The 25,650-nt window shown below is 37.6% G+C and overlaps 1 protein-coding gene across 1 annotated transcript in view; it reads left to right on the top strand.

The window, feature by feature from the left end:
• Positions 1-2,339: 2,339 nt before the first annotated feature.
• Positions 2,340-25,650, top strand: part of LOC121335437 (sodium channel protein type 1 subunit alpha) — a 59,576-nt gene continuing 36,265 nt past the window's right edge. Inside the window, exons 1-12 of the mRNA XM_041403586.1 lie at positions 2,340-2,603; positions 9,302-9,420; positions 13,757-13,846; positions 14,367-14,495; positions 15,017-15,108; positions 16,222-16,494; positions 20,778-20,841; positions 21,213-21,354; positions 21,502-21,708; positions 22,157-22,462; positions 23,221-23,601; positions 24,776-24,908. Coding sequence (XP_041259520.1) covers positions 2,340-2,603; positions 9,302-9,420; positions 13,757-13,846; positions 14,367-14,495; positions 15,017-15,108; positions 16,222-16,494; positions 20,778-20,841; positions 21,213-21,354; positions 21,502-21,708; positions 22,157-22,462; positions 23,221-23,601; positions 24,776-24,908 — 2,200 coding nt within the window. The remainder of the gene's footprint in view (positions 2,604-9,301; positions 9,421-13,756; positions 13,847-14,366; positions 14,496-15,016; positions 15,109-16,221; positions 16,495-20,777; positions 20,842-21,212; positions 21,355-21,501; positions 21,709-22,156; positions 22,463-23,220; positions 23,602-24,775; positions 24,909-25,650) is intronic.

Here is a 25,650-nt window from a genome sequence, read left to right as displayed (position 1 = left end):
ATGTGGAGAGGAGAGGGAGTGGTCCCTTCTTTTGCCAAATAAACTGAGCAGAGAAGAGGGCTCGATTGTCCCTCTTGAGTCTGTATCTACCTGAAGCCCACAGAGCAAGTGGTATCCACCTACAGCTGTGTCCCCCATAACATGTGGATAACAGCTTAGTACAAGATCTGTCTTCCAAACTGTGGTGTCCCTCATGGGGATCAGTTTGAGATCAGAAAATTCAGTGATGTGCCTGATAGTTTTTCTCCTTTCCCAGTACCCACAAGGTGTGGTTGAACATTAAGAAACAGTGTCAAAGCGTACAAATAGTGAGTTTGTAACTTCAGTAGTTAAGTGACTGAAGTGGCAGTTCGCAGAAGTAAACAGAACCATGACATAGGGAGCTGAGGACTGTCTAGGGGATACTCTCTATGTGGAGAAAGGCAGGATTTTAAATCTCTTTTAGCTGAGGTACATTTTCTTATATCCTCCCCACTCCCACAAATGGGAACAGAACAGTATAATTCCTTTTCCCTTGGAAAGAAGGGAAGCAGTACAGAACTGGTTTGGCATGAGTGTTTACATGGGTAAATACTTAGTGTTTGGTGTGAGATCAGCTCACTTTAATTTTTTTTACAGTGAGAAACTTGCATCTTGATTGTTTGAAAGTCATTCCTGCAATTGTGGGTGATGATCTTATGTACCTGTGTGAAATATGGGGGGGGGGGGGGAGGGGTGCGTTAACATTTTTTAAAAATCAGAACATTTAGGTTTGTGAAGACCATAAGCACTTCACCCCTCTTTCTTGTTTTATTCATTATATTCTAGTACTCACTACAAATATGTGATTAAGATGTTGTGCTCACCCTGGCATTACTGATCAAGAGAATTTAGTTTTACTACTAGATGTAATCTGGTGACCTTCTTCTTTATTTCCCAGCTTTATTTTTTCTTTCTTCTCCCTTTATTTGTCATCTAGTTGCTTATTTTCCATATTGACTTTTACTTAGTAGAAAGTTAGCCCTGTCTGTATTTGCTTACCTTTCTGCTCCTTTGCCAGTAATCTGTTCTTCCACCCACGTTTTATTTTTCTTTTTTAATGTCATTTTTATATTGCTAATCTTCCATAGTTCCTATTTTTTTAAATCTTTTTGCATTCTTCCTTTTCTCCCTTAATTCTTAAGTCATTTACAATCTCCTCTTGAGCCACTTTTGGTGTCTATTTCCTTCCAAATTTCCAGCATCTTTCTTCAGTTCCCAGGGTTTTTTGTCACTTTTTAATTTGTTTTCATGTGTTTTCCCTCAACCCTCTACCTACTGCAGTATTCCTACTTCTCTTTCATTCCATATCCCTGGCTTATTTCAGTGACTGCTGACCTGCCTTGGCCCTTGAGTCTCTTGATAGACTGACTGATCATTTCATAAGGAACTCTGCAATGGGTGGAGACTGCATTTATCTCTTTGCATTCAGGCATGAGGGATATATGCACCACTGTGGGCCCAAATATGCATTTCATCTGTATGTCTGGTGTCATCAGAAATTTATTCAGCAGCATGGAAGATGCCAAATCTGTAGTCTTAACACCACTTCTTTTTTCTTCTTTTTTTTGTTTTTCTTCCCAACAGGTTTATTTTTGCAATTGCAATGTATAAATGAATATGTATATTAAAATACTTCCAGAATTTTCCAGTTACAGTTGTTTTATAAAGAACCAGACACAGTAACAGCTAAACTGAAATAATACTGGGCAATTACTCTTCTTCTTATCTAAAATAATTTCCTATACAAATACTTATTTGGAATCACTAATACTTCATATTATACAGACTTGATTTTTTTAAAATGGAAGTTCTGGTTTTACAGTGCTTGTTTTCTGACACTTTTGCTGATCTCAGTGAAATTTTCTGTTTTAGCTCCATTGAACTGTTCTATTTATAGTTACCAATGTAATCCTGATTGATTCCAGAGGAGTGTGATCCTAATATAACTAGAGTTATGAGGAAAGAATATATTTGATTATTCTTGACTATCATACTTTTCCTTATTTGGAGGAAATGACTAGCATATCCTGAATCTGAGAAATTTTTACAGTTTTAGTAACTAGTGTAAGAACAACACAAGTGCTTCTTACAATTGCCAAATCACTGACTAAACTTGTTACTTTTTCTTTCTTTACATAATTTTCAAATTGTGTATTTTAACTATTCAGCATAGCAAAAACAATTTCACTTGAAAATAACTACTACATCTTTCTTACTTGGTGATTTCAACATGTTTACTTGAATTTTATTTTCTGCTTTCTTGTAGTATTTTCCTATGCAGAAGAATAAATGGTAATTAAAATGTGCAGGATGAAAAGATGGAGCAGTCAGTGCTTGTACCACCAGGACCAGACAGCTTCCAATACTTCACTAGAGAGTCTCTTGCAGCTATTGAACAGCGCATTGCTGCAGAAAAAGCCAAGAACCCTAAACAAGATCGCAAAGACGATGATGAAAATGGGCCAAAACCAAACAGTGACTTGGAGGCAGGAAAGACACTCCCCTTTATATATGGTGACATACCTCCAGGAATGGTGTCTGAGCCCTTGGAAGACATGGACCCATATTACATCAATAAAAAAGTGAGTCTAATATCAATCCTGTTCATGTGCCAGTGTTTACAGTGCATTATCAAGCTCATTTTGTTTTCTTGGAGTGGATCATAGAGCTTGTTACTTGAGTATGTTAATTTCCAGCCATTTGCCTTACACGTTTCTTTTAATTTATCTCCACATTTATTTTCTTGATATAACTGACTTTATATCAAAGACACACTTATATCAAAGCTGAAGCATAATATGTGATCTTTGATTACAAGCAATATGTAATACCTATACAAACGTGGATATGTGATACATATATACTCTATAAACTTCTTAAAAATGAACATACATTCATACTGAGGACACCAAAATTCTCTAAGGTTCTTCAGATTTAAAACTGACAGCATGAACTGATCCATAGAACGTTTTGTTCACAGCAATTTGCTTTGACAGCAAATGCTTAGAAAATTTATGGAATCAGTAGGGAAACAAATAGATAAACAGTGAATGTAACAAAAGAGTATAGAAACTGATTTAAAGTTTTAGTGAAACTGGCTTTGGGCAGGCCTGGAATCCTTTCAGAATGATCCTGTTGCACAGCCTATAAGTGGCAGAAAAAGTTCATGCTCTATAGCTGTAGCTAGATTGGGTGATACTTCAATGCATTCTGATTGTAAAAATGTCAATATTAAGATAAGAGTTGTTTTGACTTTCACAACCTACTGTGTTCTAAGTGTCTCAGCTTGCTAAATTTCTTGTGATTTATGAGTCCTATTTTGACAAGAGAGAAAATACTGTGTGAAAGAACAAATTTTTTTTATCTCTATTATCTGGTGCCTCTGAAAGAGCCTTTATCTGCCATTCACAGCATATGAAGATTTATCTTTAAATCACAGTTCTACTTTTGCAAAGATAAAAGATGTGTTTCTATAAAAGCAGGCCTTGTAGAGTTCTGTACTAATTGTGTCTGTTTATGATACAGTATTCCATATAATTTTATCCCTACCTGCCCACAGCTCATCCTGGACCTTTATAGCCAAATCAGTGTGTCTTATGTTTCTGGCAGTGAAAACAGATACATGATACATATGACCTATGATAGATATGCCTCTCAAGTCCTTGGGAGTGGAAGACCCTTTCAGTCTCTTTAGTCCCTTCTCACAAAAACTTACTAAATCAGCCAGGTCTGGTGATAGAATTGCAAGAAATGGAGAGAAAACATCTGAACATATTCAGTCAAATTTCTGTGCTATTTGAAAAGAAGAATCTTTTTATTTGCACACTAAATATGTATGGTTTAAACACATCCCCTCTGGGATTCTCCTCTTTCTGCTGAAGTCCACATATTCTCTCTATGTACGTGCTTTAATCTTCTACAGGACGGAAAAAAAACAGCCCTGTCAGTCTAAGACAAGGCAAAAATTTCTCAAATGCTTCAATTCTCTCTGCTTTTTCTTCCCTCAGTAGGAAGAAAATAGATGTTCCTAACAGAAAATCAACACCTATTTCAATTTTTCACCTATAACTCTCCTTTAAAATATCTAATTTCTAAATTTATTATCTAGCTGTATGTGAATTCTGGAAGTACCTACATCTTGTTTCACTTTTATCTTGAAAATATTGGCAGCAGTTGATGCTACTGCAAGTCTCAGAAGCAGAAATAATTTGAGAAAAGCTTGTAGCAAGAGTAAACATCTCTAGGAAGACACACAGGAATGCTCAATGTATTTATCTCTGTAATGTTTAACATTTCAGCTTCTTCTTTACCCCTCTCTGAATTTCATCTTGTAAAGCCAAGAAGTCCATCAGCACACCCTCCCCAAACTGCTGCACAATCATTAGAGGTGTTGTGCTTCTCCCTGGTGAGGCATCTGCCTGAAATGTCATGGATCTAATGAAAAGCACCAGAATAAAGGAAAATGCTTATTTGCAAAAAGGGTTAGGGCAAGTGTAGAGGATTACCAGATGCCACTGTTTTTTTCAGAGCTCTGTTAAGATCTCTGCATAAACTGTAGCTGATTTGTTGACAGAAACCACCAAACAATTTGGCTTTCAAACTTTCAAATAAGGAACACAAGTGGTTGCTCACAGAACTGGTGTTTATTTGGAAAATCTGTATAGGAATTTTAGGAATATTTTTTTTATTACAAGCTTGGGTCATGAATTAAGTCATACATCATTTTCCTTATATGCAAATATTGCATCTCTCTTGGGTTCCCCCCCCCCCATTCTTTACACCAAGATTGATCAAACTCACTGTATTTTTCATGCAGTCAATGTTTAAATGTCATCTAGAGTGTTTTATGTTCTATCCTTGGGACTACTTTTTCTAAGCAAAAGGTTTGTGCATGCCATTATTTGATGCAGTTTAATAGAGAATAAGACAGAAATAAATACATATTTTGAGCTGGTTTGAGAACCTTAATTTGTGCCTGAAGTAGGCTTGAGATGAAAAGTTAAAATAAAACGTATTTTAAGAGAAGAAAACCCAAATAGGTATAATAGTTTTATGGTTTTGTAAGTGTGTTTCTATGTAAAACCTACCATGAAAGAGGACATATCCATATGTATACATATATATCCATACATATCCATGTGTACACATACATACATATTAGTATATCAATACTAATCTGAAGTTGAAAGGAAAAGGAAAATATTGACAACTGCTGTTTGACAGTAGGACAGCCCATTACAGCAGGTTTACACACTTAATAGTATTTTTGATTTACACTGTATCACAAATAGCTTGAAAGCCAGCAATTGTACCCTTGAAACATAATTATTTTGTGGTAAAGGAATAGAATAATGTTGTCCTATACGATTCATATTACAATTTCATTATACTGAAATGCTGCTGACTGTGGTGGCCAATAATGCTGGTTTTTAGAACCATGAGATTTAGCATCCTAAAGGGTTGCAACAGTCTTTTTTCTTTTCTTTTCTTTTCTTTTTTTTTTTTTTTTTTTTAATCCAAAATTGATTAAAAGTGAGCAGGAAGTTCACTCATGTTTTGTGTTCTGCTTCTGTATAAGTGCAAACCTGTGTGTTCCCTGTATAATAGTGCCTGCCTGCTCATGCTCAGGCTGCCATCACAAAAGATCAGTGATGTTCACTTCATTGTCTGTAGAGAACAGAGCAGCTGGAATCCCCTAAGATCCTGACCTGCGGGCATGAATCAAAATCTGGTCCACTTGGTTTCATACTTTAGGGCTGGCTCTTTTCCTCTGAACCCAGGCTGCTACATTAAAGAGGAGGGACAGAAAAAATGGAACTAAGTGGGTAAAACTTCACTTTCCTCCTGCTGTGATAGAGACATAACATTGTTTATTGCCACTCCATGCCCTGCCTCTTGCCATCTGAATGATGTCTGTCAGCAAAGATGCCTCCTTGTCTCCTGGCATTCCATATCAGTCCCTAATCTGATCAAATCACTAACTCCTGGGTTTCCCAGATGTGTCTTGGGTTGCAAAAAAAACCAAAAAGATTCTGTAAAATTGCTTTGATTTGTTACACCAGCAAAGGTGCATACAGTAGTGATTTTGGATATTTTCATAGTTGTGAAATAATTTTTAAGTTAAAAGCTCTAGCAAAGCAAAAAAGGGCTTGCTAGAAAACATTGTTTCAAAAGATAACCACAAGCCCAAGAAATTGAAACTTCTCATATGCCATGAGTGTCCTGTTCCAGCTGCTGCAGGAGCTTTTCCAGAGAAGCTGAGGACCCAGCTCAATGTTGTATCCTGCTCCTGTCTTTCAGAAGGTGGAAATGCAGTGGGGTAGCACAAAGTGCACTAAATCTAGCCTTCCAGAAACTACATTTAAATCTAACTAGGAGGAAGGAGAGGAGAAATAAGGTTTTGGGAACTCCTTATCCCAAGAGGTTCTCAGAGACCTTATCTTTATTCAGTGTTGACTCTTCTCTCTTAGCTACATCTTCTCAAAACACTCCTCCTCCTTTTCCCTGCTAAGAATTCAGCTTTTGGCTTTATTTCAATGTGGCAGAAGATGGATTAGGTTTTAGGTTACAGATACAAAAGCAGCAAATGAGGGACTTCCTTTCAGGGAACTCTGAATTTATATTTGCAATCAAACACTTTGAGTGTGAGTCGGTTTTGTGCCTTTATAAAAATGAATAAAACATAAGGCCTGAAGTCTATACATAATCCTTCATATAAAAATTTATTTAGAATTTATCTAGCTTTTCTTAGTGTATGTCTACTTTGTGCTGACAGTTTTGGGTACAATTCTTCATGTTCATCCACACTGCCTACACATTGGCTTGCATCTGGGTTGAGAGTGGAGTGAGATTTAGCAGGCATAGCAGGGAACTTACGCAGGGCATATCAGCTCTTATCTGTACTTTTTAATTAAAATTTTCCTTCAGAAATAAGGTGCAGTTTTAATTCATATTTAAGGCTAGATGTTACAGGACCAACAAAGTCATTCTGAAAGCTCAAGTCACAAAGATGCTTTGAGTGAAAAATTAAAACTGAGGTAGGGAATTTATGTCTTGTTCATTCTGCTTATGCAGGGCAGCAGAAAGTAGAACAGCTAAAATAGCAGCAGCTTCCAACTGAAACTGGAACTGTGCCAGCATGCTGTTATTTTCCATAAGGCATGTAAGAAAATAGATGTATGTTTAATATGCTTGTGTTCAAAGATTTTTTAAAAAATGTAGGTTGACTAAATGAAGGTGCAGTAGTCTTAAATACAGAGTTAGTAGGAAGTGTGATTTTTAATGCATTTCGTCAACTACCTCATAACTACAAAAAAGAGCATGAATTGGAGGCGTCTGAGGTGTGAGTCCTGGGGCTGGGGACAGACCTGGCAGAGGAAATTCACCTTCCCCCTTAGGGTGTGAGGCTTTAAAACATTGTGCCAGAAAGTCTTTCTTCTGGTTGGCTGGTTCAGAAGTTGAAATGAAGGCTTCATGTAAGGTCAGGTCATCTGCAGGCTGTTACCTGTAAGCCCAAACTGGATGTGTAATTTGAAACATTAGCTGAGGCTGTCCTCAGCTTCACATGCAGTTTCTCCATTCCTGTGCAGAATTGGGAAATCATATACATATATTATACACTCCTACACATGTTGAGTTTGTACTCAAGACAGAGTAAAGTCTGCCTGGTAGTGTCCCTTACTCCTAGGGGGTTTGGTTTGAAGGAGGTGTTCTGTGTAGAGCTGTGACGGAGGGACAGCTCAGGGAAGAAGCCACTGGGACTGAAGCAGCTTTTGCTCACAGTTTAATCCTTGCTTCTCCTCTGCCTTAGGTAAAGCCCCACCTCCACATCTCTCTCCACGTTCTGCATCCTTCTAGGCATTGGTACCTGTACCTCACAGTCCATACATTCTAAACTTTGCAAATCACGCCAGACTGAAGCATTGTCCTCCTTGAACCTCCTTGGCACATTTTCCCTGTCTGCCAGCCTTCCTGGAAATAGGCATGTAGTTCACTGCTTACAGTCTTGAGGCAATACTCGGTGTCATGGACACCAGATGAAACCAACATACCCTCACCCACGATTCCACTGGAATTCTGGCTTACAGCTCATCTCATCAGCAAATATCAGGGATCTTTTTTACAAAAATCAGGGAGGCTTTCTCATCGCTTATGCACAAAATATACAACTCTGACAATGGGAAAAACAAAAAATGAGAAAAGAAATTTAGGAAATTTTCCTTTAATTTCACTTGAATTTAGGTTATTATTCTTGCATCGTCCCTTTCACATGCAGATTTTTTCTGAGTTACTGAGCCTTTTTTTCCTTCTGTGCTGTTTTTCATTCTTTTCTGATTGATCTTGCAGTTGAAGAGCACCTTAGTGACACAAAAGAACCCGACATCCCACATTTTGTGTGCTGTAGTGCGAGGGCAGGTGCAGCCATGATATCCTGCAGTGGAGCAAAGCAGTGTTTGCAGGGTTTGCTCTCATACTGTTTGTCTTTGGCTCATGGATTTAGTTGAGCCATTTAACCTACAAGGTCTTCTACAATCCTCTGAAGTAAGGCTTGAATGCCTGCAAGTTTCTCTAAATTTGATTAGCTCCATAGATATTAAAAGTTAAATTTTGAAAGAATGTGCTTTCTGGGAAATTTTCACATCTAGAAACCACAGTTGTGCAGGAGGATAATTTGGGATTGTCTTTTGCTCTCCTCCAGTGAGGTATATTCAGATTTCCAGCACTCAGAGACCTACCTAAATATGGCTGTGTACGTTACTGCTATTTCCCTCTCTCCTTAGCACAAAATCCCAAAAATTACACAAGTGGATAGTCTAATAAATCAGTTTCCAGAAGGATTTCCAGTTAGTAAGACTAATATATCAATAAAGTCCACAAGTAGTGTGGAAAAGAGTGGGAGGGAATGCACCACCACACCCTGCTTGTGCTATTTCAAACAGAGAGAGTTTCCTGGGGGAAAACATAAATAAAATTAAAATGTCAGTTAATAATTTATACATCTTTATTTACAAGAAACACATGTAAAGGAATATTACTTTATTGAGTTTGCTTAATGAAGATGTAAAACAAAAACATTAATGAATTGAATTTATTGCATTGTCATATGTTAGATTCATCAGGTAAGTACTGGAAATAATCTTTATTTGAAAAATTATTTGTGATTTTTGTATTAACTGTTCAAAAATTTACAATTTTGGTGATTGCTTACTTGTAACCATTTGTAAATGAGAATCTACAGTGAATAAACTCTGATAAAATGTCTTTTCTTTCTCTTTTTCAGACCTTTATAGTATTGAATAAAGGGAAGGCAATCTTCCGATTCAGTGCCACCTCTGCCCTGTACATTTTAACACCCTTCAACCCTCTTAGAAAAATAGCTATTAAAATTTTGGTACATTCATATCCTTTTTTAGTGGTTGTTCAAAATGAAATGAAGAAAACAGATAATGATTTCATCATAAGTAAAGGTTCAGGATCCTTGTGGGGCTATCCTCAAGATCAGCTTTCTAGCCTGCTGCAGCAGTGTGCCTGAAGCCTGGCTGGTGCAGGCTGGTTCTCACATTCCCAAACCCTCCCAGTTGCACCATAAGCCTCTGCCAAATGTAACACATTGCCAGAAAGCATAGGCAGCATTCCTGCAGGCAGCTTGCAAAGCATCTGCACATGCAGATGGTGGACAGACTGGGGGACCATCACTGATGGGGTGGTGCACATGGTAAAGTTCTAGACTGACAAGGGGGATTGCTGCCTGATGGTCCTAACAGGTTGATGGGAATTTCTAGTGGGTGAGGTTTTGGTGCAGTTGGGGTTTTTTGCAGAACCTCAGGACTGAGAAATGTAGTTACCAAATGAAAATTTCAGTGTGACAGTAAGACTTTTAACATTGAACAAGTAGTGAAAGGCAGAAGCCTTTTTAATAGAGACTGCTGGCAGAATTTTCTAGGTCTTTGGAAAAAGTAAGAAACAAGGCTGATGGTTGCTGGCTCAGAACATCTTTTACTCTGAGCTCCTGGGAAGTTAAAACAGTGTGGGAGAAAAGGAAGGTGTCAGGCTGGAGAGGAGTTAGGGAGCATTTGGGAACAGTAGCTAAGGGGAGACAGAGACCTACAGACACAGTGGTGGTGATGGTGAGAAAACACAGCCAAGTTCTGTCAGATTGCAGCCTCCAATGGCAGCTCATTCCTTCACATGACACTGGTTTGCAATACCTTCCAACATTGCATCTGCCTCAGCTGTGGATAATGATTTTCACTGGCATATTGGCTGCTGAGTTTGGTCTTGGTTTTAAGTTTCTGCTAATTGTCTTCAAAGAGTATCCAGCTGGTCTTGATGACAGTAAGAACAAAAGAAATTCCAACAGATAATATGTAATTTCAGTATTTTTCCTTCCACCTATGAACTGATTGTGCAACTTAACTCTATCATAGGAAGAAATTTTCTTTCAGTATATGGACTGATTTCTTCTTACAGCCAGCTAACTATTGCAGGGGCTATTTTGTCTTAGATATAGGCATAGGATTGGTTTTATTTAATCTAAAACATAAGATGTGCAGGTTCTGCAATTTTCTAATGTTTTAGTATTATTCATTATAGTACAAACACTTCAAATATTGAAGTGTTCTAACTAAGAACCATAAAATATGTTCTGTTTTACAATTCAAATCTCAGCTGCTTATACAAGATTAGCTACCTACATTAAAAAGATGAGGGGTAAAATTGATTATTATTTTTAATAATCGACTGATTTTTATAGACAAACTCTATTTCCTCCCTATTTTGTGGCAGGTGTTTGGCATTTTGGCCTTTGTCACAGAAATGTGCCTTCAGTGTGATTAAAGTCAAGTGTTGAGCACAATGAAACTAGCACATTGGTTAGAAAACCTTAATCTGGCTGTCCTCCAGATTCTCTGAACCTCTGTACAGGGTGCTCTGATCACATGTGCCCAGACACGTGAGCAGATATTGCTGCCCTGCAGAGAAACAGAGTGTGTCTCTTTCCAGTGCTCCCAGACTTTCCCTGCAATTATTCTCACTGCCAGGACCACTGTAATACTGAATGCAGAAACTGGTAACAGCATGAGTTTCTCTCTGCTGACTCATCTCCTGGTAGTCTGCTTTTTTTATTTTTTTCCCTCTTCTCTTTTGCCTGCCTGACTAGACTTAAGGTAGAACATAGAACTGAGGAGGCAGCACAAGAGTGATGGGAGATAGCCAGGGTTTAGCAATTTATAGGAAAGAATGAAAAGGTGAGAATAAGTAGAGTGTTGAGCAGTCAAAAAAAGGGAGGTGGCAGTGGCTGGAGCTGCAGTGTTAGAGATTTCTGTTAGAAAGAATTGGGGAGGTGGTCTAGAGAAAATGTGCAAGTGCTCCTGTGCAAGGCTCTGGAAGCTTAAATTACAGTATTCCTCAGTGTGGCCTGACTGCCAGACGGTATCTGTTAAACCACTTGGCAATATTTGTTTTTTTTCCCAATTGTTTCATCTTCCACCAATCCACACAGGTGATAAGAGACTTCAGCTGCTCCTTTAATTGATTAGCTTGAGGCTGTGTGGTGCCTCTGCATGACTGTATGGGAAGAGCATGAAAAAGGCAGTACATTTCCATGAAGAAGTCATCATAGATCAGATATTTTTTTTGTCTATGTGTATAGTTGAATTGTTATAGATCATAAAATAGTAAATTAAGGGAATATTGAGCTTGTAAATCAATCACTCAAAATGTGTGATAGGACAGAAGAGATGCACAGACATTGAATGTGCCAGTTAAGAGAAATGGCAGTCTATATTTCTAAGTATTTTAGCCCTTAATGAGCATCTGTTCCCTTTCAGAGTGAACAGCACTTTGGCAACTTTTGGCTCCCAGATGTGCCAGGTTTTGTAAAGAGTGAGCTATGTGCAAGGACCTACCTGTGGCCCTTGATATGAATGGTACCTGGTACTGAGCTGAAAGCTCACAACACACTGCACAGGGTAAAACCCCAGCTCTCCTAAGAGCACATTGCACTTCTCTAACTCTTTCATGAGACGACTGAAATTGCAGCCACGCATCTCCGACTTGGATTCAAAATGGATTCTCTATATTTAAAGGAATTTCCTAATTAAATTAAAGCAGGCTCTTTAGACCTGTCTGTGGATTGTGGTGACAAACACTGTAAGGCATTCTAATAATTTATTCTAAGGCACTGAACGATTTTTACTCTACAGAGTTTGTATGGCAACATGATCTTCAAAACTAGTTAAGTCACTTACTGAAATATACCAAAATGTCCGCTGCTGGATCAGCCATTTAGGGAAAGGGCACACGCCTGTCTGTGGGAATCAGGCAGCTAATTCCTTCCCTGTGATTTGAGTGTTTATTGAAAAGTTATGCTAAAGATCGAATTTTTCAGCTGCTCTAAGCAAAAATCTTAATAATTGTAGCAATTTTCTGAGAAGTTTAGATCGTGATACTACTTTTCTTGTTTCATTTTTCGTCAATGGTATAAAAATATACCCGAAACCACCAAATGCTATCTACTTGATTTAAAAAAAAATTAAATCCTGGACTCTCAGATACAAGTTTAGATGTAAACAGCTTTCTTTAGTTTAAACCATTTTCTTTGCCAGTTGTGGTGATGCAAGGACTTCTAAGGAATACATAATTTAGAGAGATGACTAGAGGAAAAATAAGTTAACCATTTGGTATAAATGTGTAGCAGCGCTTATTGTTTGCTGCCATCATGTGGCCATTTTGAGTCAGGTTTTCATCCAGTGTGGTTACTTCAGTATTTCCAAAAGTTTGCATTGAAGTTATTGCCACAAAAAGGGAAGAACTGCACAGTCTGAAGAGGCAGTGATCTGGTGGACAAAGAACATTGCATTGAATGTCATGAAGCCCCAGTGGATTGTCCCATCTCCCTAGAATCAGCCCCTCTGAGCTGTTGGTCTGGGTTTCATAGTCCCAGAGTACCTAAATATTCCTTGCTGGAACATCAAATAAAAATTAATTTCATTCTAATCTTCACCAGTTTTCTGTGCTTTTCATGCAATTGACGTAAATATTGAAGCATTTTCAAATTATAACATTAGTAGAAACAGATACACTGATTTTGCTGGGTTTTGAGAGAGACCAAAAATAATACTGGAAAACTATTCACGTTAATCTCTGAGCTCTCTATGGATTTCTGCTTCACTGATTGAAGCATTAAGCTGGTGTTAGGGAAACATGAAATGCACTCACTTCAGCAATTAAAAACGTTGTTTTATTCTGTGTTTTCAACAGACTGGCTGTGCTGGGTACTGACTCGCTCAGTTCTGACTCTGGGTAAATAGAGAAAACTTTTTTTCCCTTGCATATGCCAACTCTTAATTTTAGTACCAAGCCTGTAAAAGTGAAAGACTAACGCTTCTTCAGTCATGCCAGGTACTGAAGGCAAACTGTATACTCCTGCAAGTTATTTTGGTTTGGCAGTTGCTCAACGCATGTTACCTCCCAGGGTGTGAGACCCATCTCCTTTCAGGACCAGCTGAAAACAAAACATCAGGACACCAGCAAAGCAACATCAGAGTGTCAACAAATCCAGACCAGTATTAAAGTCTAATGTACTAAAGTAAAAAATATGAGGTAAAGCAAAGCATATGTCAGTGTTTTCCAAAGTCTAAAAGTTTTGCTTAAGTGGCAGTATTTTCCTGTACTTAAGCCATGACTGATGTGATATTGTGTGAATAGCTACTGTGTTTTCCTTAACTGTACCTACATTATTCAGCATGCTTATCATGTGCACTATTTTGACCAACTGCGTATTTATGACCATGAGTAACCCTCCAGACTGGACAAAGAATGTAGAGTAAGTTGCACATTATTTCAATGTATCTTTGTCTGTTCCTCTAGGAGTTACCATGCCAGTAACTGCAGTGCAAGATGTGCTAAGAGGAGCTATCATGAGGCGCTATGACTGTTTCCTCTCTGAACTATGCAGAAATGTTGAATGATGATTTGAATCTCATTTTAGTAGAACAATTGGGTAGAAAAACCATGAAAATAGTTTACAGATAGTATTCTACTGAGATTCCACTCATTTTCTCCATGGTTTAGCACCTACCCATTGTTTTTACCCTTCCTTACACCATTGCATTAGTAGCAAAACCATGGGCACTTGAATGTTCGTGTCAGTTAAGAGCAGCATACAGCAAAAGTATTACTGAAGTGAGAATGAGAATTCAGTGTGTGCTTGCAGCCTTGCTTATTTACTGTATTTCTTCTGCAGCTGTGAAATAGAAAAGTTTCATTTGATCAAAACATTTCTGTCAGAATACCAATGTAAAATATTGCTACTTATTTTGATTAAATTTTCCTATATTTTTCAGGTATACTTTCACTGGCATTTACACATTTGAGTCACTAATAAAAATCATTGCAAGGGGCTTTTGCTTAGAAGATTTTACTTTTCTTCGAGATCCGTGGAACTGGCTTGATTTCACTGTCATTACCTTTGCGTAAGTTCTTGTTTTTTGCTTTTTCTTGGAAAGCGAAGGGCAAAAAGGGCATGAAATTAGTATCAATACATACCAATTTTGTTAAATGGAAATTCTTTTATGGACTTACTTTTGTCTAAAACAATTTTCACTTTCAAAAATGCGTATTTTGATGTAAACATAAATACTGCAGAAGCCATTAGTACAGGTAGTATTAGAGAGGCTAATTTCATGTCCTGCTTTTTTTTTTTTTCTGAGCAGAAAAGGAGCTTCCCTTTGACTTCATTCTCCAAACTTACCAATCTAGTCTAGATAAATTTTAGGCTTTCAAAGTAAAATCAGTGCGATTCACTTCAGAGACATTTAATTTAGCTGAAGGCTCTGAAAGTATATTAATGCAAGGCAAACTGCAGTGAAAGGTAAACCTCTGACTGTTGCTGTTTAAATTTTTGCTAAAAACGCCAAAGCGGTCTTGATGAAAGACCCAAGCAAGTAGCATAAACTTTGCCTAAATTCTGAATAACTGTGATTTAATCCTACAGGTATGTAACAGAATTTGTAAACCTAGGCAATGTTTCAGCTCTTCGAACTTTCAGAGTATTGAGAGCTTTGAAAACTATTTCTGTAATTCCAGGTAAGAAGTAACTGGTGTAAGGTGTTAGGCCCCTTTTACCTCCCAACTGTTCCTTTTTATCCTGTCATTGTGTTTGTGTGTGAACTCCCCTATTACAGATATGTGACAGAGTTTGTGGACCTGGGCAATGTCTCAGCGTTGAGAACATTCAGAGTTCTCCGAGCTTTGAAAACAATATCAGTCATTCCAGGTGAGAGCGAGGTTAAACACTGAGGCTGACTTTAATTCAATGAACCAGAATTCATATTTTTTTAAATATAATTCTTATTTCTTTCCACAAAAAAAAAAAGCAGGAATCAGAAGATATCAGGATTCATTGAGATCTCTGATTCATTGCTTTTGAAAATGAGCACTTTCCTTTTGAAATCAGCCTTTGAGTTTAACAGATTCTTGCATGAGACATTGCAGTACACAGTGTGTGTGGTTTGCATCGTATGACGTCAAGCTTTCTTCTCCACATTCAATGAGTATTAGTAACCCTAAACTTTTCTTACCCATGTGTATCCTACCTACATGATGTTATGTGGTATTTTTTGTGAATATCTATGTCTAAAAAAGAAAACTGTTTGAAATGTTCACTTACTAAGAAGATGAAGGAATAAGATAATAAAGAATAGCATGGGTGTTGCATGGGGGATTTATTATCTTAAAATGCTACAGTTTTCCAAACCATTTCCAGTTTTATAGCATTAAATTTCAATCCTATTTATTGTTGAACAGGCTTTTTACTACTGTCTTCTAAATCTAGTATGTTATAAAACTGATAGTAGTAAAGGTTTGGAGCAAGATGTATTGACAAACAAAAAGAAGGAAGATGTTTATGTGAGATCAGTGTACAGCATGAATAAAAAATAGTTGCTTGTTTTATCATTGAAACAAGTTGTTTTGAAATATATGCAACTCATTCCATTCACAGTTTCAAGTGGACATAAATTTCAGCTGTTTATTCATTTTCACAAGTGAAAAAGCTCTTCACAAAAATGTTGTTTCACAGACATTACAATCATGTTTTTGGGCTTTGCATGAAATCTGTAACTTTACTGGGAGACATTGTAATTTTTGTGCTTTGAAAAAGTTTCCAACATCAGAATAAAAACTCCTTTCCATTTGCAGGCCTGAAGACTATTGTAGGAGCCCTGATTCAGTCTGTGAAGAAGCTCTCGGATGTGATGATCCTGACTGTGTTTTGTCTCAGTGTATTTGCACTGATAGGGCTGCAGCTGTTCATGGGCAACCTGAGGAATAAATGCCTGCAGTGGCCTCCAGAAAATTTTACTTTGGAAACAAATATTACTTCCCAGCTAAACAGCACCATAGGTGAAAATGGTACATTGCTTAATTCAACAGTGACTCCGTTTGACTGGAAGGGGTACATTGAAGATGAAAGTAAGTATTGTCTGCAGAATTCTCACTGAATTGGTTTGTGGCTGACCCAGTTCTTAGAAGGAAGGAAGGGAAAGGACAATACATTTTGTTAAGACACAGTAGCAGAAATCTTTTCTCTCTTATACGTCTGCTCTAAATGCCTGCATGGAAGAGGGAACAAGGAACATGGTCTTGCTACTTGGAATAGCTCTTTTTGTTCACATCTCCCCTGAGACAGAAAAGTCTTAGAATTCAATGCTTACAATTCTTGTTGTGAGACAGGTTTGCATAGAGACTGTAGATGTAAATTTAGAACTAAAGGGGAGAGAGATAGAAAAGAGATTACAGTGACCAGCTGCAAAGAGAAGTGTGGGGTCTCCAGGTGAATCTACTCACTTGAGTATCCTTTCCAGTGCAGCAGTAATTACAACACTTTTCCACAGCATTTCTGTGGTTTTCATTAGCATCTCCTCAAATTCCCTAGAGCTTGCTCCTTCTCACAGTGCTATTAGCACTAATTGGAGTGCCCTTTGATCAGAGTGGGTGCTGCATGGCTGCCTGGTTTTTAAGCTTGTACATGCATGTTATTAGGTCACTTAATATAAAACCACAAGCAAAGAATAGAAGAAAGGAGGAGAAAAAGAGATGAATCTCACACCAGAGACAATTGCTTCCTGTGAGCACCTGCTGTGGCAATTGTGTGTTTGCCAGTGTCATGTCATGAGAATAAAAGTGACATGAAGAACAACATGAGGACACAGGAAAAATAGTACCACAGAGGCTCTGGAAAACATTGCCACAGCAGTTTATGTGTAAGGCTGCAGGGAAACTGAAAGGCAGGATAGAGAAGTGCAGTGGGAACAATATAGAGGCTGAGGCACCTAAGGCACTCCAGGGCAGCCAGGACTGACTAATTAAGGCTAAAAGTCTGCAGCCAAAAAGCTAAATAATATCCTGTTCACATAAATAAATTATTGACCAGGAAGACATAATTACCCCTGTATTTAGCATTACTGCAGTTGCTACTGGAATACTATATAAAGTTCAATTTAGATAGAAAGTTGAAAAAAAATGGAGGAAGTTCAAAAAAGAGCAGAATGATTAAAGGGTTGGAAAACATGCTTTATACCAAGATAGACCAGGAGCTCAGCCTACTTAGCATATCAAAGAGAAGGTTTAAGGGGTGATTTGATCACAGTTAGGAAAAAAAAATCCACAGGGAACAGAATTTTCATCGTAGACATATCTTTGATCTAGCAGGCAGAGCTATAACAGGTTCAATAGCTGCAAGTCAAAGCCAGACAAATTTTGAATAGAAGTGAGACAGCTTCTAACTATAATCACACAGCTAATCAATGACTATGGTGGATTTCCATTTGAATTTCTTAAACCAATCTTTCTGTGAAACTCAATTTACTTGAACAGGTGAATACATGGAGATCCCATGCCATGGGTTATGACAGTCTAAGTAGTCTCCTACTGAAGGCCTAGACTTCAAGGCCAAATTTAATTTCCTGACTTTTTAACAAAGAATTTATAAGCTTAAGTTTTGATTTTATTTGATTTAAAGAAGACCTGAAACCCCCTGAAAATAAAGTTCAATTGAATTGGTTCCAGGAAGTACTTTGTTGAATGGCTACATCTGCCTTTGGTATATTTACAGAATTTCATACGTATTATGAAATTTATAATGAAATTAGAAGTCTTATTATGAACTAATAAGGTTGGCCTTGCTTACCAGCAGTTTCAAAGAGAAAAATTATCTTCTCACAGCTTCCTGCTCTCTTTTTGCATGTGGGTGGGCAGACAGGATGCAAAAACCAGCTGCTTCACAGGGCAATAAGATGTTCTTTACCTGCAGCTCAGAGCAGTGCAAAGTCTTTTGTAGGAATTATGGAAGTTATTATGCCATTATTTGTGCATACTATGCAGAAAAAGGCATGTAAACCCTATTTTTACCACTGAGCTCATTTTTGGAGGCACCATTTAGAGAGTCTTTACATAAGCGTTCCTGTCATTAATGAGTCAAGCACTTTCTTTCCCCCCACTCCTTTTTATTTTTCTAAGAATTCTGATAAACTTAGCTCCAGATAAGCTGAGGTTTATCTTAAAAATCTTTCCATAAACAATTTTTCTGAGAAAAATAATCTCACAATCTATTTTATGAAATAACAATTATTCTCTGTTCTTCTCATATTATACCCTGTGCTTACTCAAACAGCTTTAATCTTGCTTGAAGTTAGGTGCTCACCTACCAGGAGCTTTTCCCATTTCCCAATCAATTAAAGAGGAGCCAAACTTACACCACTGGTGTAATGAGGGATTTTTCACTTCTCTTTGGTTGGTGTACCTGCTTATACTGCTCAGATTGTGTGTTATAAAAATTTTCCTATCATGATAATATTTTGAGCGCTTGCCCAACTGTATCAGTGCACTCAGAAAACCTGTGTGGCTCTAGTTTCTGTGGAGCTGGCAAGTACAGCAGCCTTGCAGGGCACATCTTGTCTGAAGCACAGAACCTGAATGCAGACCTGCTGTAGCAGCTCAGCTCAGCTGGTGCAGTGCTGATAAGGACTGACTTCTCCATGTAAACCACATCAAGGCAGGTTGGAATTCTTCCCAACAAGCTGCTATGTTCCAGCATGTTTTAGTCATGATTAGCTGACATAAGGCAGAATAAAATTTGCTTCCTAAGGGTCAGCTTGGCCAGCATCCTGTCAGCTTTCTGTTTACAGCTGTGTTTCAGCAGAGAGCAGCTCTGCAATGCACACCAGCCCAGAGAGACAGCAGCCACACACAGGGCTGTGCAATTGGCACAGCACAGGAGATTGTTCCCTGTGAGATGTGGATACATCATTAGACACTGAAAATTAATCCTTTGCAAAGTGTCAGAACAAGGTCTACATAGAGCTTAAAGACTCATTTTTCCAAATGGTGAATTTTGCTCACAGGATGGAGTGATGCAGCTGGCCCAGGTACTGTGTCTCTTCTTGCAGCAAATCAATACATACTGAGCCAGCAGCTTGCGACACCTCAGACCCAGAATTCATTAGTGCCTGTAGTAGCCTGGCTTGGGCAGCACAGGCAGAGTCAAGCTGAAACTCACCTGCTCTCATTTTCAAATGAGATAATTTTAAGGGAATCTAACAGGACAGTTAAATGGAAAAGAACTCCAACGTGGGGCTTAAATGGTCTCAGGGAGCAAAAAAGGTACCACCTTGATCCTCAAGCTGCTATGGTTCAGAAGTGTTGGAGCTAGGGGGGTGCTCAGAGGAGCATTGCCATTGTCCCTGCCCTGTCCTTACAGACAACCTGAGACAATACTTTTGGATTCCATCAGAAATGTTACACATGGTCTGACCCTGTATAAAAAACATCCTTACGCCTGTGACCAAATGCGAGATGGTTATTACAGGAGAAGCTTGTCCTGTGATAATTCTTCCAAAAATCAAGACTTCAGCCATCAAGACTGTAGGTATCTGCTTTGAAGCAGAAAAGAAAAACACTTCTCAAGGATACAGTCAAGATGAATCTTAATAAGCACAAAGTTTTGCTCATCTCTTTGTTCTTGTAAGAAGAGATAGGTCAATGTCTTTGTTATTTAAACCATCTAAAGTATCCTTTAACTACGGCATTACTGTATAGACATTGGTATGATTGGTTACAGGGTGATTTGGTGGAACTTAACCAATTTATTTGACTAAGGTGTTCAAAAATTTTGTCATGTACTCTTAAAAATCTTAAGAAGCTGTGACTGCTGCAGTAATTATGTCTGAGTTGAATTTAGGTGTATGTCAGGGCCTTCATGCAGTCAGTGAGCTACAATTGCAGTGTGTGCACAACCATGGTCATCAGAGCCACTGGCAGCTGGGTGGGTTTTTGCAGGGCTTGCATATTAGATAACTGTGATAAGTGCTTATAAGCAACATACTGAAACCCCTGGCAATACTGATCAGAAAGTTTTGAAGAAATTATGGGATAATTTTTTCAGATCAATTGTAATTATTCTAATAAACAACTGTACGTTATTTCACAAAGTATTGTTTAGTTCAGTGATCAGACAGAAGGGAGAATCCACAGAAAGGAGAAGCACTTGACAGAATTCTTAGTAAATTTTGGCATTTTAACATTGAGTGCTGTGAGCAATAGTGCCTAATGAAATTCATAATGTCATTTACTCTATAGCTGTTGTCCTGTGAAAATAGCACTGTTTGTTTAAAATTGGATCAGAAATCACCTTAAAACTTTTAGAGATAATGGCTATGTTTTGAATTTTATAATTTTTAAAATTCTTTTTGAAACAGGTCATTTTTATTTTCTGGAAGGGCAAAACGATGCTCTGCTTTGTGGAAATAGCTCTGATGCTGGGTAAGAACTATTTCATCATATTATTGCACTGTGTATAAATTAGATCCACATTCCATAGATACGCAATTTGCGTGGGACTTATTTTGAGTGGCCACTTCCTTTCACATAAGAAAGGCTTTTATACTGGGCTTTAGATCTGCATTCTTGATCAGAGCTCAGTGGACTGGTAAACCAAGTGTTTGCATGATGAATGAGTAATTTAGTATCAGTATAGCTCCTGCCTGGCTGATAAGTAAAGGAAGAGCAATACCTGATGATGAAACCTGGCAAAACGTGTTATTTTGCAGTTCTGGCTGCACATATGAATATACTGACATCCAGCTGATAATATTAAAATTACTAAATAGGTAATGTCCAGTTTGTCTTTGTAGGCAGTGCCCAGAAGGATATACTTGTGTGAAAGCTGGCAGAAATCCCAACTATGGCTACACAAGTTTTGACACCTTCAGCTGGGCTTTTTTGTCCCTGTTTCGGCTAATGACTCAGGACTTCTGGGAAAACCTTTATCAATTGGTGAGAAATTTTTAAGGAAACATAGACCAAATATGTTTGTATCAGTGATGCAAAAGTACTAGAGTCTATTTTCTTATCTGAATTTTAACAGTATGAAAACCAGAACTGTTAACATATATTTGCTTATAAATGTATTCTTATTTCCAGACTCTTCGTGCTGCTGGGAAGACATACATGATATTTTTTGTTCTGGTGATTTTTCTGGGCTCTTTCTATCTGATAAACCTGATCCTGGCTGTGGTTGCCATGGCCTACGAAGAACAGAACCAAGCAACAATGGAAGAAGCAGAGCAGAAGGAGGCAGAATTTCAACAGATGCTGGAACAGCTGAAGAAGCAACAAGAAGCAGCACAGGTATCATTTATGGTGTAGTAATGCAGGACTGTAAGGAAGTGAGTTTACTAGAGATAGTCAACTTCTGCTGTCTGAAATTGGAAATATAAAGCACCCTGTTGGTCTTTCAATGACTGAACTAGCTCAGAGGTTTTCTATTCTGCACCGAAGAAGAGTATATTCAAAACTTGGTATAGGTTATTCACTATGTTTTTCTAGTCTAGTGCCATTAGTGCAGTCTGGTAGATTTCTGCATTTAAAACTTACTCATGAAGGATGAGAGAAGTCTATGACCAACACATATCTTGAGTCAACTGATTAATAATAATTAAAAGAAAAACCTAGTGAGAGGATACCCTATAGAAAGTGTTAAGAATTGGGACTTATGGAGTAGAAAGCATGTATAAGTAAATTAAAGAAAGGAAAATGTTAGGTCATGATTTGCTCAATTCCTTCTGCATCATGGCAGGCAGCAGCGGTGGCAGCAGCAGCAGTAACAGCATCTGCAGAGTCCAGGGAGCCCAGTGCTGCAGGAGAAGCAGGAGGGCTCTCAGAAAGCTCCTCAGACGCATCAAAATTGAGCTCAAAGAGTGCAAAAGAGAGGAGAAATAGAAGGAAAAAAAGGAAACAGAAAGAACAGTCTGGAGGAGAGGAAAAAGATGAAGATGAATTTCACAAGTCTGAATCAGAAGACAGCATCAGAAGGAAAGGTTTCCGATTGTCTATTGAAGGCAACAGACTGACATACGAAAAGAAGTATTCTTCTCCACATCAGGTATTGCCTATAGTTTTTTTTAGTAAAAGCATATATTTAAAGCATCATAGGCTGTTGCAAAACTACTTTAGTCTTCCTGAAGTACAGTAATATGATGCTACTGCATAAACAAATGAAATACTGATACTTTTATTACCTTAATTAGTGTTGCTAGGGCTTGAGAGGAAGTATTCTAGCTGCTAGATTGCTTTGTAAAAAAAAACCCTCAGAATTAAATGAAACCTCATATCTCTGTTCTTTTAATGGGATTATTTAGAAATCATATTAAAATATTCTCTGATTGATTATGTAGGGTTCCTTTCAGCATGATTATATATTACTTGTTAAAATGCTACAGTAATTTTCTGCTATGATAGCCTCACATTTTCCTCTTGTTTCAATGATGTTTGAGCCAATGTTTGAGCAATGAACAAACAATGATGTTTGTTCACTATGGGCAAGATCCTTCATACATGAAACAAAGCGCATGTAGGGACTTCTTTTTTTTTCTTGGTGGGAATTATGCAACTCATCTATTTGGCAGCTTCAGCTGACAAAGGAGTGTTCAGTACTGGTTTTGTCTTAAGAATCCATGAACAGTGATACTTCTATCTGCAAGATATATCTCTAATGAAATACATGCAAAAATTTCACAGCAGCATGTATCTTCTGTGTAATATGGTTATTCTAATTTAAGAAAGAAAGAAAACCAATGCTAATTAATAACAGCGCTAAGTTTGAGGATTTCAGCTAATAATCACTATTTTATTTACCTGCAGTCTTTGCTGAGCATTCGTGGCTCCCTGTTTTCCCCAAGGCGCAACAGCAGAACAAGTCTTTTCAGCTTCAGAGGTCGAGCAAAGGACGTAGGATCAGAAAATGACTTTGCTGATGATGAACACAGCACTTTTGAAGACAATGACAGCAGAAGAGATTCTCTCTTTGTGCCGCGCAGGCACGGAGAACGGCGCAACAGCAACATCAGCCAGGCCAGTAGGTCATCCAGGATGCTGGCAGTGTTTCCGGTGAATGGGAAGATGCACAGCACCGTGGATTGCAATGGGGTGGTTTCCCTGGTTGGTGGACCATCTGTTCCTACATCGCCTGTTGGACAGCTTCTGCCAGAGGTGATAATAGATAAACCAGCTACTGATGACAATGTAAGAAAGTTTTAAATAGCTCAGGCATGGTGGCATTTTCTTACTGCACCAGCCAGTGTTTTCTACAGAATGGAACCCTTGGCAATGCTTCCTGGTTGGTCAAGCTATGAATGCTCTTGCATCTTGTTAACTCTTTAGTAAATAAAACAGCTAAGATAGGTTTGCAAGCTAAGCATTTACTTACAAAGATTCACATAACTAACAAATGCAAGTCACAGTTACCAAGCAATAGAATAATAACCTACACATTCATAAAAATGCTATGCTTCACTGTATTAGTGTGCCATGCTTTTCTTTAGCTGATCTAAAGGTCCATCTAGCTATCATAGTTGACGTACAATGGAAAATATTATACAAAAATGTTATATAACTGCAATAAATATGATGATGTATTACCACTATCAAAATTAGCATTATTAGTTAATTTTGATATCACTCTTCCTTATCTGCCTGGTTAAAAATGTAAGGAAGTTGTCAATTCCTTATTACAATTTATTTCTCATTCTTATGTATTTTCCATCCATTTCTGGTGGAGTATTGTAGGATAGACAACAAATAGTTCATTGAAAGATCAAAGTTCAATACATAGTTATAAAAATGCAAATGTCTGTGTGAACATATTGGCAGCACATATTGCTGCCATTCTCTTACCATACAAAGGTAAGAGAAAATGTCTCAAAAAAATTTCTTGCTTAGTTCAAATTTGTCTACTCAGACTGCTAAAAAATACTAGCATGAGGAAGCATGAGGAAGTCAGACTTTTCTTACTTGCTACAGTTTGATTAGGAGAAAATACTATAATGTTGCAAACCGTGGAATATGCTGTCAACAGGAGCAAGGAAAAAAATTACAGTTTGCAAAATTTTGTGCAGTATTTTGAACTCAACACTTTTCGATTTGTTTAAATTTGTTTAAATGTTTAAAGACCTTTCATATCTTAAAGAAAAAAATGCAAAAATTGAGTAAATAAACTCTCTGTCAATCTTGACCTGTGACCTAATGGAATTCTAAAATTATTTAAAAGGTACTAAAAAGTAATAAAAGTCCGACACGATAAAACATGAAGTGCACGGAGCACGAGTCCAAGCTAAGACACTACTAACAGGCTCATGTAGTATTTGCTTATCTGATTGTATCTTCAACGTGGTCTCACCTACTGTCGTTCTCTGTATAGGGCACCACGACAGAACCAGAAATGAGGAAGAGAATATCAGGTTCTTTTCACGTTTCTATGGACTTCCTGGAGGATCCAGCTTTAAGGGAAAGAGCCATGAGTATTGCTAGCATCCTCACAAACACTGTGGAAGGTGTGTGCTGTGCACAGCTTAATATTTAATCCTGTTTTTCCTGCGGACTTCTGAAAGTTTGAGCTGAAACTTGAAAACAGATTTAAAATAGATTAAGTACAGATAACATCCAACAAACTGACATATATTTATCAGTAAATTCAAAGCTCTTTATTTATTAAGGTTATTACATAACTAAGCATTAAAGTTATTACATAAGGAAGCATTTCTATCTCATTGTTTTGTCGCCATCTAACTCATGTGCATGGTCATAACTGAGTGGATGCTTATGCACAGTAATTTAAAATGTATTATTGGACACAAAAAAGCCACTGAACATTTTTCAAACATATGGAATTATTTTAAAAATATATGTGCATTTTTGCAGTTATATTTATTAAATTGTTCTGTAAAGCTATTCTAGGTGTTCAAAATTGTTTTTTTCTTGAATTCAGAATGAACATTTTCATTTAAATGCTACAAATTTCAGAATAAAAATATTTACATACTTGAACAGTAGGTGGGAGAAGCAAGCTGAAGTGTAATCAAGGAAAAATTAAATGCATAATACAAATTGATTCATAAATTGATGCTTATTGGCATAGTGATTGTAATACAAAGAAGTTGTGCTTGACAGATAAGCTTTGAACATAGCAAATATATTCAATAGCAATTTTTAAAGGCTTTCCTTAAAAGCCCTGTGGAATGGGGGCTTAAAGGAAGTTAATCAGTGACACTAGAGACTGAAAACTTCACTGTTTTC

Source organism: Onychostruthus taczanowskii, unplaced genomic scaffold (assembly GCF_017590055.1).
Source record: "Onychostruthus taczanowskii isolate IOZ18803 unplaced genomic scaffold, ASM1759005v1 scaffold20, whole genome shotgun sequence".
In the NCBI taxonomy this organism is placed as follows: domain Eukaryota; kingdom Metazoa; phylum Chordata; class Aves; order Passeriformes; family Passeridae; genus Onychostruthus; species Onychostruthus taczanowskii.
The sequence above is the reverse complement of the archived record's forward strand: the minus strand, read 5'-3'. Positions and strand labels throughout refer to the sequence as shown.